A 16,479-nucleotide genomic window follows, 5' to 3' on the forward strand; every position below is an offset into this window, starting at 1 on the left:
CGCCACTGCTGCTTCCCTGCAAACTGCTGTGGGGAGATTTACAGTAAGGCAGACCACGTCGCAGACCCAGGAAACACCAGGGGAGATTTTGTGGAGAAAGGTCTGTTTACCTTTGGGCAGAAAAACTCCACAGTCTGTGAGGTAAAATAAACTTTGTGTGTGTGTTTATGTATCAGAACTGTGCTCCCTTAAAGAGGTTATTGTTCTTTAGATTTCATAAGAGACCCAGGGAAAGAAAAACAAATACATGCAGTATCAATGTTTGTACATTTGTAGCAGATGTGTGCGTGTATCTGATTTTGCATGGTTGCACCAGAGAGACTGTTAGGAAATCAGTTTACGATGCTGGCCATAAAACATCCCACCCTTTATAAGTTGAACCTTCTGTGATGTGATGATGTGCTGACTCCTTTGACTTAACCAACACAGGTTAAAATATGTAGGTTGGAAAATACCAGGCCACACGGGATTAGAAAAGACAATAACTTTTAATTTCTCCAATGGTCTACACTGGCAATCACCATGTCCTCTTGCATGATAAATAGCTGTAGTGCCAATACCCTCTGAGTCCGATTATGGTTACTTTTATTACCCTAAACATCAATCATGGTTCCCAGTCTTTTTAAGAAATCATTTTCCAAGAGGTTTTCTTGACAGTACAAGTCAGCACTTGCCCACAAACGGTCATTTAATTTATCAGCTGCGGTAGACCTATTGACACATTTAACTTCAGTTTAATTCCTCCCTGTTTATTGATGTTGGGTTCATGAGGAAGTGTCTCTGGTTCGTTATAGGTAGGTGGTCAGCATTTATAGGACGCTTTCATGGTGTGTTTTGCTGTTCTCGCCACAGCGGATTTTTCCGACACAACTAGTTGACTCAGGCTAAAGTAACAAAATCCGAGCTACCAGTACCTCTAAAGCTAATTAACATGTGTAAAAAGGACCAAAAAACTGGAGTTACTGTGGATGACCAAGAAATACATAACCCCTAATAAAATGGCAAATTGTCATTGTATTGAACAAACATTATATAACGTGTTAATTAGTGAGCTTCAGAAGTGCTGCTAGGTGCATTTAGTTACCTTTGGACAGAGCCAGGCTAGATGTTTTCCCCCCCGTTTCCAGTCTCTGTGCTAAGCTAGGCTAATGTCTTCTGGCTGTAGCTTTATATCCAATGGACAGACATGAGAGTGGTATTGAACCACAGTGCTGTAGGATGAACTGTTGTGCCTTTATCAGACGTTTCATCAACTTTTCCAAGTAAAACTTAAAAACGTTCTCATTCTTTCCCACACATAAAAGGCATCTTTTAACACTTAAAAAGACACTATAACCTCCTCTTTCCTTTGCTGTGGTATTATCTCTGTCCCAGTTTCAGGTCACTCTTCCTGTTATCACCTGCCTATCGCGCAGTCCCCTGCATTCCTCTTAGCTGCAGGGCTCCTCTTGTCTTCTCCATCGCTCTGAGCAGTCAGTTGAAATGGTAGAAATCTATTCCTTCCTTTAGCTGCAAAGAGTTGAGGTTTTCCTCCAGAATGCCTCCAGTCATGTCCTACAGATGAAACATGAGAGAAAGATGAGGAACAGAAAACCTTTCACTCAAAAAACATTATAAGAAGTATAATTCCTTCTCGTCTTCAGTGCCCTGTGCTGTGCGTCTTAACTGTACTGAAGTAAAGTCAAAGGTTATTTAGAGGCTAAAGAGATTCAGCCATGGAAAATGTACAAAGTTCAAATGATTTGTATATTTACTGATTATAGTTATTTAACATCTGGGTATAAAAAACATATCTGATTGAGTCCAGGTGTTTATGTGAGTGTGTGTGTGATTGAGTCCAGGTCTCCTTGTCATCTGACTATGATTACTTCTCCCAATTCCCATAATTGAGCAATTAGTAGCCCCCGTAGGTGGGGTCATTCTGGATTTGATGTCTGAATCTGGCTAGGTGGTAAATAGGCTATTAGTGATTTGGCTGACAGGACAGCTATATGTTTGTGCATGTTAAAATAATAATAAAAAGAGAATGTCGTTGTCTTATATGCAATATTGCAGTAGTGAATAGTGACTATTGCTGAAATGACAAAGCGTACAAAATGGACAGTGAACAGTGGCAAAGACACCCGATGTTTGTACAAGCATCATGTGATCAAAGATCAGGCTGCTGTCTCTACCCATTTCCTGACTGCCTTCTGTGTGTGTGTGTGTGTGTGTGTGTGTGTGTGTGTGTGTGTGTGTGTGTGTGTGTGTGTGTTATGTCCTGTGCCGGGCACACGCCCTTGATCATTATGTCGTTAACTTAGATTACAGACCTGAGGGACAGGCGGTTAGAAACAGCAAACATACAACACACAAACACGCTTTCTGCTCACCAGTTTAACACAGATAATGAAAGGGGCGGAGGCGTCTTTGTAGTGTACAACTGGGATTTTTGGCTTAGGTCTTTGCTGGAGGGAATTCAACAGAAAGAGAGACACGTAAACCACATAAAGTGATTGAGTGACCATTCATTTGAATAATATCTTATAAACTAATACACTGAATCACAATAAACCTGCTGTACTTGGTATCCACAGTTGCTGATCTCACCTGGGATTCCTCATATGTGTAAAAGCCTTTCTGGATCTTGTTCTCATCGACATCACAGAAAGCCTTCACCTGACAAATGAATCAGAATGATGATGAAAGAAAAAAAAAATTATAATTTGGCTAGTGTCTCCCATCCCACTAGCTGGAGATGACGTACCTTCCTCTGATTGGTCGGACTGAGGTAGCGGTACAGCTTCCGGCCCTGTTTCCCAGCGTTCCATATGGTGAAGCTCTCCCATTGGCTGAGAACTCTCTCCTGCAGGAAGTCCACTCGCAGCTTCCAAATAGTTTCCCTGGAAACAGAGGAGACGAGTAGTGGATCAGAGGATGGACACAGAAGTAGGCAACGTTAGTCTGTCTGTGGGTCTAAATGGAGACTGTCTCATTTAGTGTGAAATATACAGATACACGGTATGTGGTATATAATATGCACTTCTATTCCTATATCCTAGTTTGGTTTTTGAGGTGACTTGTATGGAAACTAATTTGGAGGAGAAAATTTAGCCAAAAGTTCAAATTATTACCCAAACTGCCCATTGTAAACACATTACATAACAACTCTGTTTAACTTTGACTGACTATACTTGCTATAGTTGTATATGAACAAATCATTATTACAGACATTTTAGTTTCAGTTTTAGCTCCAAATGAAGTGGTTTAGTTAATTAGACTAAAATCTTGTTTAGTTTACTGCCTGTTTGTGATTTTTGCTTGTCAGACTTTATTTAGGGGAAGTTCCCAGATCTTAACAGATACTCTGACGATCACAATGCTATCACAACTGAAAGAAATTGAAGATAAAACTACAAAAATAAGACCCAAACTGTAATAAATCCGAACAATCCTTACGGTACCAGACCATAATCTCCTAATTTTTCAAAAGCATTCCTTGCATTTGATAAAAAATACACTTATTTTTCAAGACAGAAAAATTGCGCCTGTTTTAAATTAGCTTGTTTTCCTGTTGCCTGCACCTTGACTGATATGCACAGCTGTGCACAGGCCTCTCTCTCTCGCTCGCTCTCTCTCACACACACACACACACACACACACACACCTTTACCCTCAGATATGTCTTCACGCTCTACTCATGCTCTTAACCCCTTCCTCACTCTCTCTTACGCACGCACACACGAACACAGACACACACACACACAGACACAGACACACACACACACACACGCACGCACGCACACACACACACACACACACACACACACACACACTGGTATTGAGTAATTATATGGACACATGCACAAGGGGTGCTCCACTCTCTTCTCCTGATGTGAGCTTCTGACTGGGGCTAACAGTGGGCCTCATATGACAAACAAACCAAAACCCACCACCACCATCAGGGAGCGCGGGTGGTCTCTTTCCTGTACATTCTCTATACAGTCTTTGATTCTAAGACATGGCAGAAATATGGCAGAGATTTACTATAAACTGTATCTGTATACACATACTGGAGCCTTCATCCTCCTAATACCCTGCGGATCAAAAGGCAAACACACTTTCACACACTCTGATATAGATTCACATACACACACTCACATTTATAAACACAGCCTGTCTGTTAGGAAGCTTCATATCTCAGTTACTCTTTGGCACCATCTTAATTTTTTTTAAAACACTTTTCACCCCACTGACATAGCCTCTACAATTACGCGTGTGTGTGTGTGTATGTGTGTGTGTGCATATGTGAATGAAAGAAATAGGATGATGGTTTCATTTCACTAAAGAGAGGAAGTAGGTAAGCTGGGCAGGGGTGACAAGAAGTGGGTGAGAGTGGAAAGTAGGCAAGGCGAGCTTTAAATAGGCGTCCAAAAATAGGCAGATGATAGATGAAGACAGAGAGGTGGATGATCGGTGAAGGAGTGCGTCAACACGAGGAGATATACGAGCAGCGGACAGACGTAGGGGAGGAAGGAAGGAAGGAAGGAGGAAAGGAAGGGAGGTGTGGGGGGAGGGAAGGCAAGAAAGACCTTTTCATTTGGTGTGTTCAGGCGACACAGAGACATCCCACACACACACACACACACACACACAAACACACACAGACAAGATCCGATTCCTTCCCAACAGCGTCAGAGAGATACTGCACATTCCACAGAAGAAAACAGGTTGAAATTCCTGATTCATAGGCTGGGAAAGTATCTGGAATTCCAAAAACACATTCAGAAAATCTCAAGATTACAAAAACATGCGTCTGTGTGTGTGTGTGTGTGTGTGTGTGTGAGCATATTAGTGTGTGAGAGTATGGATCCTTGAGAAAATCTGGGATGCCCATGAGCAGCTGTGAGTAGGTGGAGGATCAACACTGTGTCCAAGTATGTGTGTTATGTGTGTATATGTGTGCTGTGTGTGTATGTGTGTGTGTGTGTGTGTTGTGTGTGTATGTGTGTGTGTGTGTGTGTGTAGCTGAGTGGGACTGACTCTGTTACAGAGTGTGTGGTGGCCTTCTCGTGGTAACGGTACACCAGCAGGCACTGGTCGACTCTGGCCACGCCCCCTCCTTGTCGCATACTCTGGTAGAAGAAAAGCAAGTCCTCCGGGACTCCCTAGAGAGGAGGAAGTAGAGCGTGAAATAATAGTTGGAGATGACAATTAATAACTGCAATATATTTCTATATCAGACATTTTAGGTGCTAATAGAGTTTGGGCGAGTTCAGGTAGAACTGCCTAAGGCTACAGTCCAGGGTTTGGCTCAGTATTTGGTGATAGTGGCTGGGATGTAATAGAAATGAGCAGGTCCAAAACTTTGTATTTTGAATTTGAGTTTGAGAATTTCTCTTCAGTCATTCATCCTGTGTTCGTGTTCGAGGACATTTTGGTGAAGTTGGGAACAAGATAAAGTCTTTTGTGGCTCCAGATGGAGCTGTGTGATGAGTTATTATAGTCTTGTGTTTCTCATTAGTTCTTATTTTATGTTGTTTTTATTTTTTGGTTTTCAATTCAGTTTAGTTTTGGTTCGTTTCCAGAGTGGGTTTGCTTATTTCGGTTTATTTTTAATTTTTAAAATTTTTTTAGTTTTAGGTAGTTTTTATAAGCTAGTGTAAGTTTTAGATTAAAAAAAAAAAACCAATATGGGGGCTGTTTGTCACTGGCAAGATTTAAGACATTTAGAATAGCTATTACAACACAAACACTTTGTGAAGGCAACTGATTCACAGTCATGTAGAAATCCTAGTCTCATGCTTGTTGTGCTGAAGGACTCAACCTTGATACATGGGACGCCAGCTCTACCATGTAAGCTACCCTGGTGCCCCAGTTTTTTGTTTAGCTGTAGTTAACTGTAACAACCTTGGTGTGAAGTCCAATAAATTGCCTCAAGTGATGTCACGTGAGTCAGTGTCGACTGGGTCTGAAGACTACAAGTGAAAATGAAAAAGGCTGGGGTTTTCTCTGCTTGTGGCTCACAACTTAAGGGTACATTAGTCGCACATTAACACATCCAAATCGCCGATTTAATTGTCAGCGGACAAGTTGCATTGTGGATAATGTAGGTGTCAGGTTTTGACATGGAAGAAGAATGCATGGAATAAAAAAAGACGATATATCTGGGCCTGCGGCATCGATCTTGGTCTTTTTTTGTCCAGCATAGTTTTTAGAGTCCATTCCTACATCAGGATTTTATATCATTATCTCTATAAGTCAACTTACCACAGCTTGTACAGCTGCATCAGTCTCATCCTGGCTTGTTGCCATTTTTCTGTCGCTATTTTTCATAAATGTAATTATATAGGTAGCTATCTATGTATGAAAATGACTCCTTAAAATTGAACCAAACGACAGATGGACTGATGCTTGCACTGTACAAAAGAAAGGGATGCACAAACAAGAAACACAAACACAGAATGAAAAGGCTTTGGGAACAGTTTGGGGGTGAACTCTTACCTTGCCTCCCTCGTCAAACGGTCCAACCTTCAGGAACCAGCTCCTCGAGCAGAACCATGTCGGCATGACAACTGTGGGCCCATGAGACGTGTACACCTGAGACACAGGAACAGTTCAGACTGTAACACAGAGTATTTGGACATATACAGTCCATGGCTCTGCTCTCTCCCTGTCTGCCATCAAGCCATCACCTCTTCCAACAAGAACTCTGTACCAACAGCCAGTCGTTGCTGTTTTTGTGGTACACTTTCTGTTATGAAGCTAGTTCATTTTGCCAATCAGTGTAGTTTCTTTGGCTGCCATTTTGATTTACAACTGTTTTTCTTTCTTCTTCAGGATCACCTGCCTGCCTGCCCTCTGCCAAGCCTCCATCCGGACTTCTCCATCCAGCAACACTGTTCTAAAAGTACACCTGAAAACGCATTGCATTACAGATTACATTCTGTGAGTATAAATAAAGTTTTATTATCTTACAAACAAATCTGCATTTGGGCTGCCATAATCAGATCCTGCAAGAGTTACCGGGACATGTAATTAGATTCATCCCCTGCGGTTTATCCCGCAAAAGCTCTCCCTCTCTCTCTCCATCTCCCTCCCTCACACACACACAGTGCAGGAAACATCATTTAATTTCAGCGGAAATATGAAAATAAAGGACGTTTTTTTGTCGTGGTTAGAGAACACCCACATCAGCTTTAAACCTCACCAAGATTTGGCAGATGGTCTGGGGAAATTTCCCATTTGGCTTTCTGGAACAAACAGAAGATTCTCCAAAAGTTAACTTCTAATCCTGCGAACAAAACAGGTTAGAGTGCAGCCACGTGTGCTCTCTTACAGAAGTGTGCGCTTCCTGAAGTGTGCAGGGGAAGGACACACATTTCCATCCTCTTGACTAATGAGTTTGTTTTCTCTCTTCTCTTTCTAACCAAAACCTGTTTAATACACCAGGACCACATTAGGCCTCTATATTTCTTTCTCTATTTTACCCCCACCTCATGCTCACTCCTCTATCTAGACCACAACCGCTTTATGTTGCTCCTTTCCTCTGTGTGTGTGTTTTGTACAGCAGCAGTGTTGTTTTGAATCCGAGGGTCATTCCAGGTTGATCTCTTTCTTTGTCCAACTACTTCACTGTGTTTCACATGTGTGTACTTGTGACTGTTCTTGGTTGAAGTGGAATATTACTACATAACTGAAATGCATCACAGATGAAGACAATTGTGAAAAACATCTGGATTCAGCCAGTCAAACAGCTGGACAGAATCTAGTGTGTGTGTGTGTGTGTGTGTGTGTGTGTGTGTGTGTGTGTGTGGGGGGGGGGGGGTGAGGGAGGGGGGGGGGGGGGGGGGGAGGGGGGGGGGGGGGGAGGGAGAGAGGGGGGAGAGAGTGTGTGTGTGTGTGTGTGTGTGTGTGTGTGTGTGTGTGTGTTTGTCCACCTACGTACAACTCCTCTTCCCTTCTGTTGTAATGTTGCAACATTGTGCAGATATAAGTTGTGGCCAAAGGCATGAATAAGAGGAATAAGAATGAGTTCTGGGAAACCAGGGGACAGAGAGAAGTGGTGTAGGGCAGGTTTGGGATAACCATATCTAATGTTCTACAGATGAAAGCTCAAGTTCCAGCTCTGGCTCAGGTTAAACGAGCAACACGCTGAGTAAATCTCTGGTTTAACTCAGTTAGATTCTGTTTCTTTTAGCCAGAAATTGACAGTAAGGAAGATAAAGTGAAGAAAGGGAAGGGGGAGGAAAAGGAGCTGCTATAAAGCCTGCAGAATCAATGTATGATCTCATTCTCATGCTCCATGAAACTTAATATCATATAAATATCCTGGAATGTCTGCTAAAGAGTTATGCAGACTGTGTGTGTGTGTGTGTGTGTGTGTGTGTGTGTGTGTGTGTGTGTGTGTGTGTGTGTGTGAGTTAAAGAGAGCGGGTCCAGGTTGTATCCTTGGTGACAGTGTGTTTTGTTCAGACAGCAACAGTTGACTTCCATCTCTACGTAAACAGAAGTAGTGCCAGTGGTTTCACTTTTATATCACTAGCTCTCTTATCATTCAGTGATTAACGAGACTATTTAATATGATGAAAGGATATGTATTAGCTGTAAAAGTGGAATGCAAAGATGTTCACTTAATAACAGCTCAAAGTAAGTTACAGCTATATGATCTGAAGTGTAAAATATAATAATAATAACTGATATAATAATATTCTATCAGTATTTCTGAATGCACTGTGATACCACAGTGTAATTACTGACTGAAGTACTAAATCTGCAAACCAGCACAACTGAATGCCACTGTAGGAACAACGTTCAGTCAGTTATTCTTGTTATTTGAGAAGATCTGATCAGGTGATAACAGAGTGGAGTATACTTGGCTAAAAGATATGGCAGACATGACTCTTGGATCCTGACCATTTACAACTTGTCATCCTCATTGATTTCACCATCTGCCACAGCAGGAAATTGGAGCTCCACCTGCTCCGGAGGAACAGCAGCCATTTTTATGTTTTGGGCCATAAAACAATTTCTTATGAAATCCAATCTGGTGGAGTGCAGAAGCTGATGGCGAGACTTTAAATTCTGGTGTTGGATTTGCTTACAGTTTGTACACTGTTTTGTTTGTTTTTCCTGATGTTGTTATGTGGCAACTTTCACATAGTGGTGCAGAACAACAACCAGCAATATAAAAAATGTCCACTGCAAGATCAGTTGAAACAGAAACTTTTCCACCGCCAACAGTTTCCACTATGGACTACCCTGAACTGACGGCTGGCAGCGCGACCTGTTTCCTGTAGTGGGACTGAAATGGACAGAGAGGTCGGGAGTGATGCTGCGGGCGCCATTCACTCCGCTACCACATTTCCGTGGAAACTGTGGATGGCAGGTACGTATCCTGTTTCTGTTGTGACCTGGTTGCTGCCTGGCACATGACCTCTCACATACACACAAACACTCACATTCACAGTATGTGTGCCAAAAAACACGTGCTGTACCAGGTATTGTGTACCTGTGTGATGAGCTGATCCTGAGTGATTGTGTTGATCCAGCGAGTGTAGCGCTCCGTAGATCCCTCGGGAACCCTCTGAACTTTACAGCCAATCAGCTTTCATGAAAGCACACAGACACATACACCATATGAGCCTAAACATATTTTCCTTTCAGCAACCAATGAAAATATTTTCTGAACTAGTACATCTGGGTCAGTGTTAGGCTGCAAAGATCAGCCTTCAGAATAAAGGTACATTAAAGCTTAAAACACCTCAACCTTTAAATTCTGCTGAGACTGTTCAAAGCTGAAATCAGTTGAACAATCAATTAGTTGACTGACAGAAAAATAACATGCAACAATTTTGATAATCAATTCATTGTTTAAATAATTTTTAAAGCAAAAATCCCAAAATGCACTGGTTCCAGGTTCCCAGATTGCCTCTTGCAAAGGGAATTTTATAGACTAAACAATTCATATTTCATTCATCAAGAGAATACTTGACAGAATAAGCAAAGATGAAAACAGATGTTAGTTACAAGCCCCAGTTATATATAGCAGTTTTCAATATTTTTGACACACACACGCCAAATCTCAGGAGAGAGGCCAATGAGAAGTAAATAGGGGCTAACATACAGAAGAGAGGCGTGGTATACAGAATTGAAAAGGAGGACCACATCTTAAGCAGCAGCATAAGATAGTACAGCCACAACAGAAAGAAGTAGGTTGTTTGTGCAGGGCAGCAAGCCTGCTGTCTCCATGCTGTCTCCCTCACTTCCCTCACACACACAACCTTTAACCTCTGACCTGGCAGGCCACAGAAAGCATCAACACCGGATACTCACACTGTTCTGCATGCCAACAGCATGGAAGCACACAGAAACACAAACACACACACACACACACACACACACACACACACACACACACACACACACACACACACACACACACAGAAACAACATGAATATTTTTGATATTGTTTTTAAGGGAGGGATTGGTCAGATGGTTAGAGAGAGGGGGAAGGGGGAGGGGGGGAAGAAGAAAAGAGAAAAGGGGAGGAAGGGCGAAGGCAGAGTGCAACGGAGAGGGAAGGAAGTGAGTAAGCAAATACTTGAGGGAGAACTTACAGAGTTTGGGTGGAGGAGAGACTCCTCATACTGCAGACCAACCCTTTCAGGCAACATAACGTCATCCTGGAGTAAAAAAATAATAATTCAAACCTGTATGACTTGTTACTTATACAGAATACTTATACTCTTCAACTTATACCATACAAAGTCAGTAAAAAAACAATGTTTTCTCAGCCACTGTGGGAAGAAAGAATGCAGATGTAGACAGAAGACACAAGAGTATTTAAATGGAGAGATAAACGTTTCATTTTAAGTTTTAGTGAAAGAGGCGCACCAGGATGTGAATAGTGTCGAGCAGCAGACAAATGCACAAATAGAATTACGTGACTGTCTGTGAAAGCAAACTAAATTAATAATAATTAGTTTTTCATTCTGGCAACAGTCAATTAGTAGATAAACCCAAAAAAACTATTAAAGTCATGATGGTGTGATATTTGTTGGGTTCTGCATCTCAAAAAATTGCACAGGGCCATGTTGCAATTTCGATAATATTTCGATTACTTGTGCAGCTTTACTGTATGACTCAAAAACAATATAAACCTGACCATAGTTCACAAATTTAGATATTGTGGCCTTTGATTTGTAGATTTGACAATTCAGCCTGCAGTTGAGCAACTACAAAGCACAAAGCTGCCATTCATATACATGAAACGCACATATATCAACCACTGTTCCCAGCTCATTAGTCATGTGCTTTGACGGGTCTGTCAAACAGTCACTGAGCTGCTGAGGTCTGCGTGTGAATGTGTCTACAGCCTGTATATTTGGACAAACCAATTTGATCTAATTAGTTTTGACTCACTACTGTATGTGTTATGCAAGACATCTGGACACACACACAGCCCCCGACACACACGCACACGCACACACACACACACACACACACACACACACACACACACACACACACACACACACACTTACCGCATCCTGAAAGCACAAGTACTGTCCACAACTCTGAGATATTGCTTTATTCTTTGCATATCCCACTGAAAGACAAAATGACAGTGTATGTTTCTATTTGTGCGTGTGTGTTCTTGCATTTGTATATACATCTGCCAGCTAACCATTTGGCCATGTGTTAGTAATTATGTTATTCAAACATTACAGTCAACATGTGACAACAATAAAAATTAAAGGAAGTGATTTTCAAAATGTTAAACCAAAAAATGAAACAATAAAAGGCAATGTCAGTCTCATATGCATGAGATAGATAGTCTACCACAGCTGTTTTATTTTTGTGAAACGTGATTGTTCCCTAGTTAATTAGAATAATATAAAACTAAAAACAAAGCTTCTTCATATTGTGCACCTTTTTATTGTAAATAACCAGTTTTTGATCTGATTCTGAGACAGTGAGGTAGATGAATTTCAACAGGCAGTTTCAGCCCTGACAGTGTTGTTGAAAGATCTGAGGCTGGGTGCAGGTAGATATGGGCACAAACACTCTAAAAGTAATGGGTAAAACCAAAAAGATCATCTGGAAACCAATGCAAATATGCCACATTTCATACTTTAATGGATTACACACATACATTACTCATCTTCCTCAGTCACTCACTGAATTATGAGCCTTTTTGTCAATATAATCTTAACTAAAGATCCAGTTTCTAACTTTTTCTTGATCAACAACCTAAAGGTCTACTGACCTCCTCGGGGTTGTGCAGAGTTGTGGCCGGAGATCACCACTGAGATGCCCCTCGCCTCCAGCCTCTCCCTCCAGCCCTGCACCACTTTCCTCGAGTCATCCTGAAGAACACACACATGCACAGGATTTTAACTTCAACTGAGACAAATTACATATTCACATGTGTAAATATGCAAACAAACAGCAAACAGACTCACGGTGCTTGCATCGTCGAAGACCGAGAGCTCCATGGTTCCAGTAAAGTCTTGGTGTAATATGGCCTGCAGACATTCATCCAGCCAACAGGATGCGTTGTACATTGGCATGATAATACTCTGAGCACAGAATACACACACGGAACGTTTTTAACTAATAACGCATAAACAAGCAGCCCTATGGGGATAACAATATAAACAAGCAGTTCAGAGCATTTGGATGAATGAGTCAAACAGGTGAAGTGACTCTTGTTAAGGATGGTTTGTGGAACAGTCTGTTTACATCAGCACTCATCATGTTAATCTGATACACAACTTCAAATCAACAGTAATTTCACACATTTAGACCTGAAGTTCCATATCCGAATCACTGCCACTCCTCCTGTATATTCTGTGTTAGTGTGTATGGATAAACACACACCACATCCACTGCAGTCCTCTCCTCCTCCTCCTCCTCCTCTTCCTCCTCCTCCTGCCATCCTTCCTTCCTTTCATTTTCTGTGGTGCAGAGTCGCTTCGGTGGGTTCATGTCAACCTCTCAGCCTCCGTCCTTCCGCTACTTATCTGCGCAGCCACACCGCCGTTAACCGACGTCTGTCCTCGGTTTAGTGGATTCAATATGTTAAATTATGTCTGAAAGCAGTGAAGATGAACCGTATGAACGTCTACAAGAGCCGGTGACCCCCGCGTGCTACACGTTCATACGAATGTCCGTAAAAACTACTTTTTTTTAAAAAAAATGTTCTCTATATAAAATAGATCCACGTCAACAAATGGCATCTCTTGAAATGTGTTCCGTACATTTTAGTGACGATAAAATGAACCATTTAGTCAAAACGCGAGGTCATAACTTGCTGCGTGGTTAACCGCTTCACGACTTCCGCAAACAATGAATCCCGGACGCTCATTGGCTCCTGCAAAACACGGACAGACCTCGGATTGGCTGAAACTCACAAACTCACCGTCAATCATCTGGACGACTGACGTCCCTAACGTGTGTAAAATAGACTCATTTCTGTGGGCGGTGGAAAAAACCTGTTCTGGCTTTTATAATCTTATAATAGAAGTGCTCCCATCTTAAACCTGACAAATTAGTATTAACACTCAATTAAGATTTCTATATTGTTTAAAATATATTTGTATTTTGTCTGGAGTTTCGTGAACGTGTCCCTGTAACCTTATGTCACCATTATGTATCCTATCATTTGTATTTTGCTTGTCAGTATTCATTATTTTGACTTTTTCAGAGCTTTCAGCCACATCACATGGCCTTCATCAGTGGGTGTTTGCTTTGCTATTATTTCAGATAATTTGGGGATTTTTAAAACAAATATCCACTGAAGTAAAGAGTTCTGTTTTTCTGTCTTTTCATGTTTTGTTTGGTGGGACTTGATGACATTAGACATGGCGCAGCTCTCTCTAGCTTTCCTGTGGTGTTCAACAGGGAAGCAGAGCAGTGTGTTTTTTATGTTAATGTTGGCAGCTGCATCATGGGAGGTTTGTCTTGGTGAGCAGACAGAAAAACAGGATGGGCAGAAATATTGTTTTTGACCATCGTTTTCATTTTCCCTCAGAAAGGAAAGTAAGTGAGTAATGAGAGCGATATATAGTGTGTGTGTGGCGTTCACTGCAGTTGTTGTACTACTCTACCAGCTCCAGGTGTTGTATCAGTATGTGTGAGTCATTCTGAGTCATTAAGATGTTTTTACAATGTACTTACTGTAACTACACAATGAATAAATATCACGGCACTCGGCTGAAGCAGGGATGATCCAGCAGTTCAGGCCATGATGTCAGGAAACAAACAACAGTCCTGGATTATGAAATATCCAAACTCTGTTACCCATTAGATCTGCAGTACTTCCAGAGTACAGAAGGCCAACCACCCCTATTATTAAGTTTAATCCTTATTTTTTATTTTCTTGTTTGTGTCCCGATAAAACCAATCATGAGCAACAAAAAAGACAAAATCCTGGAGGGACTTAAGCTGCTTAACTTCTATGTTACCCACTTTAGAAACACATAAACTCTCTCTCTTCTGGCTAAAGTCCCGAGATATTTTTTAATGAGATCCTGGATTTTACACACAATCCTGCTTAATCAGGGCACCACTCAGACAGGATGTAGCTTAGAGATTGTGCTGCAGAATAATTGTTCCCACATTGCAGCAGCATCTCGATCAGACTAAGCTTAATTTATCACTTTGAATGCATCTTTAAATTGGACGAATGCCTCACTGCAGCCCAGGAACAACAGCTCCAGGGGGTGTCGACAGACCAGGGCCAAGATCAGGGATTATTCTCTCATGCTTGAGCGCTTGATAAATGGGATCAAGAGAGAATCTGGCCCAACTGTAACAGCGCACACACACCTGCTAAACAGAATAGTTATGAGACAGACTGTGTGTACTCTTATGGAAATAGCTAACAAATACATTGTTAAATGTTTGTGTTACCGTCTTTTAAAACTCAGTGGGAGTCCAGAGAAACCATCCATGTATCTTTACAGGAGTTTTTTGTGAAGCAAACCAGATATAAATTTCTGACCAATAGAGATTGATAGTTGCAGTATGATTAACTAAACGATATTCAGGAGATTCAATCTTAGAGATTCAGGTTAAGGTAATGAGTCCTTGTGAGTCTGTTCTGACTGGGGCTGTGAAGTTTGTCCAATTCCTTGCACTGCAGGTCCACATGGACCTCAGATAAACTTTTGCAATAGAGATTACTCTGCATTCACTCTCACAAATGTTCTCACAACCAATCACTGCCGCCTGTTTACGTACCTTCCTCCACCAAATCAACACCACATGGTGATGTTGCATTTCAAATGCGCGCACAAGTTGAGTTACTGTATCTGGAGGTCGGGACTGCAGCTGTTTCAATCTCTGATCAGAAGACTGCAGTTGATTTTGTTTGGACAGAAATGCCAGACATCAAAGAGACGGGAAGTGTGTGAGTGTATCTGGAGGTATGGGCATGATTGGATTTCCTTCATTCATTTAGTTTCGCTTTGAGAATCGCGCATTTGACCTTTTGTGAGAGTTTGTGGTGGTTTTAATTTATCTTGTCCAGGTACACATCAGACACACACACAGATTGAAGACACACAGCATGTTGACAGCTGAGGATGGCCATATGTTGACAGGGGCCACAGCAGGGCCTAAGGATGGAAGTATCAGTCTTTCTTTCATTTCAATACTTTGTAAAGGGCAAGAAATCTCCAACAACTGGCCATGCTGCCGTTACATTTCCCCTTCAGCAAGACTCTAGTCCATGGCAAGGAATCTGGAAAACTGAAAGCCCAGTTGCCATGGTGACACGGACGAAACATTAGTTTGATATACTACTACAGATTAAATAAATGTCTTAGGAGCAGTGTGAGGAGCTGTGTAAGAAATGCCAGATATGAAAGTCAGTTGTAAAATAACTATTCATATCCTTTACTTAAGTTAAAAAAATTATAAATAAAACACCACTGAGAAAATACTCACTACAAGTAAAAGTAAAAGTATCAAAAGTCAATATAGTGAAGAAGAATTATAAAATTGCATGAAATGGAAATACTTAAGTAAATACAAGTACCTCAAATTAGATTTTGTTTCTTCCCTTTCTAGAAAAAAGATATTTACAGTTCACCAGTTTCATTTCCTTAGAGAATAGCTGCTGTTGTGTAAGTGCAGTGCTGGATTAACAAAAAAGCTCACACATGGCTATCAGTGCCACGCCACAATAATCACTGTGGTACAGCTGTTGTTTACAGTGCTGCTTCTTGAAATCTAAAGTGTGCTGACTGCTGGTTCATCACTAACAGACATGTCACCATATACATTTTGAATCCCAGGTGTAAAACTCGAGCTAAATAGCTGGAAAGAAAACCTGCACGGTGCAAACCCTGTCGCACACTGTGTCAATACTACCATCTTGTGGTCAATGAGGAAAAACTGCTCATATCAACTTCATCTTTAGCAGCAGCATACAGTGTACAATAGAACTTTTGCCTTGGTTCCTGTCTCATATGTTAATGCCTGTGTGT

The 16,479-nt window shown here is 41.3% G+C and overlaps 1 protein-coding gene across 2 annotated transcripts; it reads right to left on the minus strand.

Moving 5' to 3' along the window:
* Positions 1-469: 469 nt before the first annotated feature.
* Positions 470-13,319, minus strand: b3gntl1 (UDP-GlcNAc:betaGal beta-1,3-N-acetylglucosaminyltransferase-like 1). 2 transcript variants are annotated; one of them, XM_051384286.1, is made up of 12 exons: positions 12,866-13,319; positions 12,448-12,564; positions 12,252-12,351; positions 11,527-11,591; positions 10,600-10,665; positions 9,491-9,586; positions 6,484-6,579; positions 5,023-5,147; positions 2,747-2,882; positions 2,590-2,658; positions 2,373-2,447; positions 470-1,554 (listed from the first exon to the last, which is right to left on the minus strand). In XM_051384286.1, exons 1-12 carry the CDS (start codon positions 12,971-12,973, stop codon positions 1,474-1,476), a joined length of 1,134 nt encoding a protein of 377 aa, XP_051240246.1. In that variant the 5' UTR covers positions 12,974-13,319; the 3' UTR covers positions 470-1,473. The 2 variants fall into 2 exon arrangements, with proteins under 2 accessions (XP_051240246.1, XP_051240247.1); XM_051384287.1 differs by having other exon boundaries at positions 12,785-12,868.
* Positions 13,320-16,479: the final 3,160 nt, after the last annotated feature.

This window comes from Dicentrarchus labrax, unplaced genomic scaffold (assembly GCF_905237075.1).
Source record: "Dicentrarchus labrax unplaced genomic scaffold, dlabrax2021, whole genome shotgun sequence".
NCBI lineage: Eukaryota > Metazoa > Chordata > Actinopteri > Moronidae > Dicentrarchus > Dicentrarchus labrax.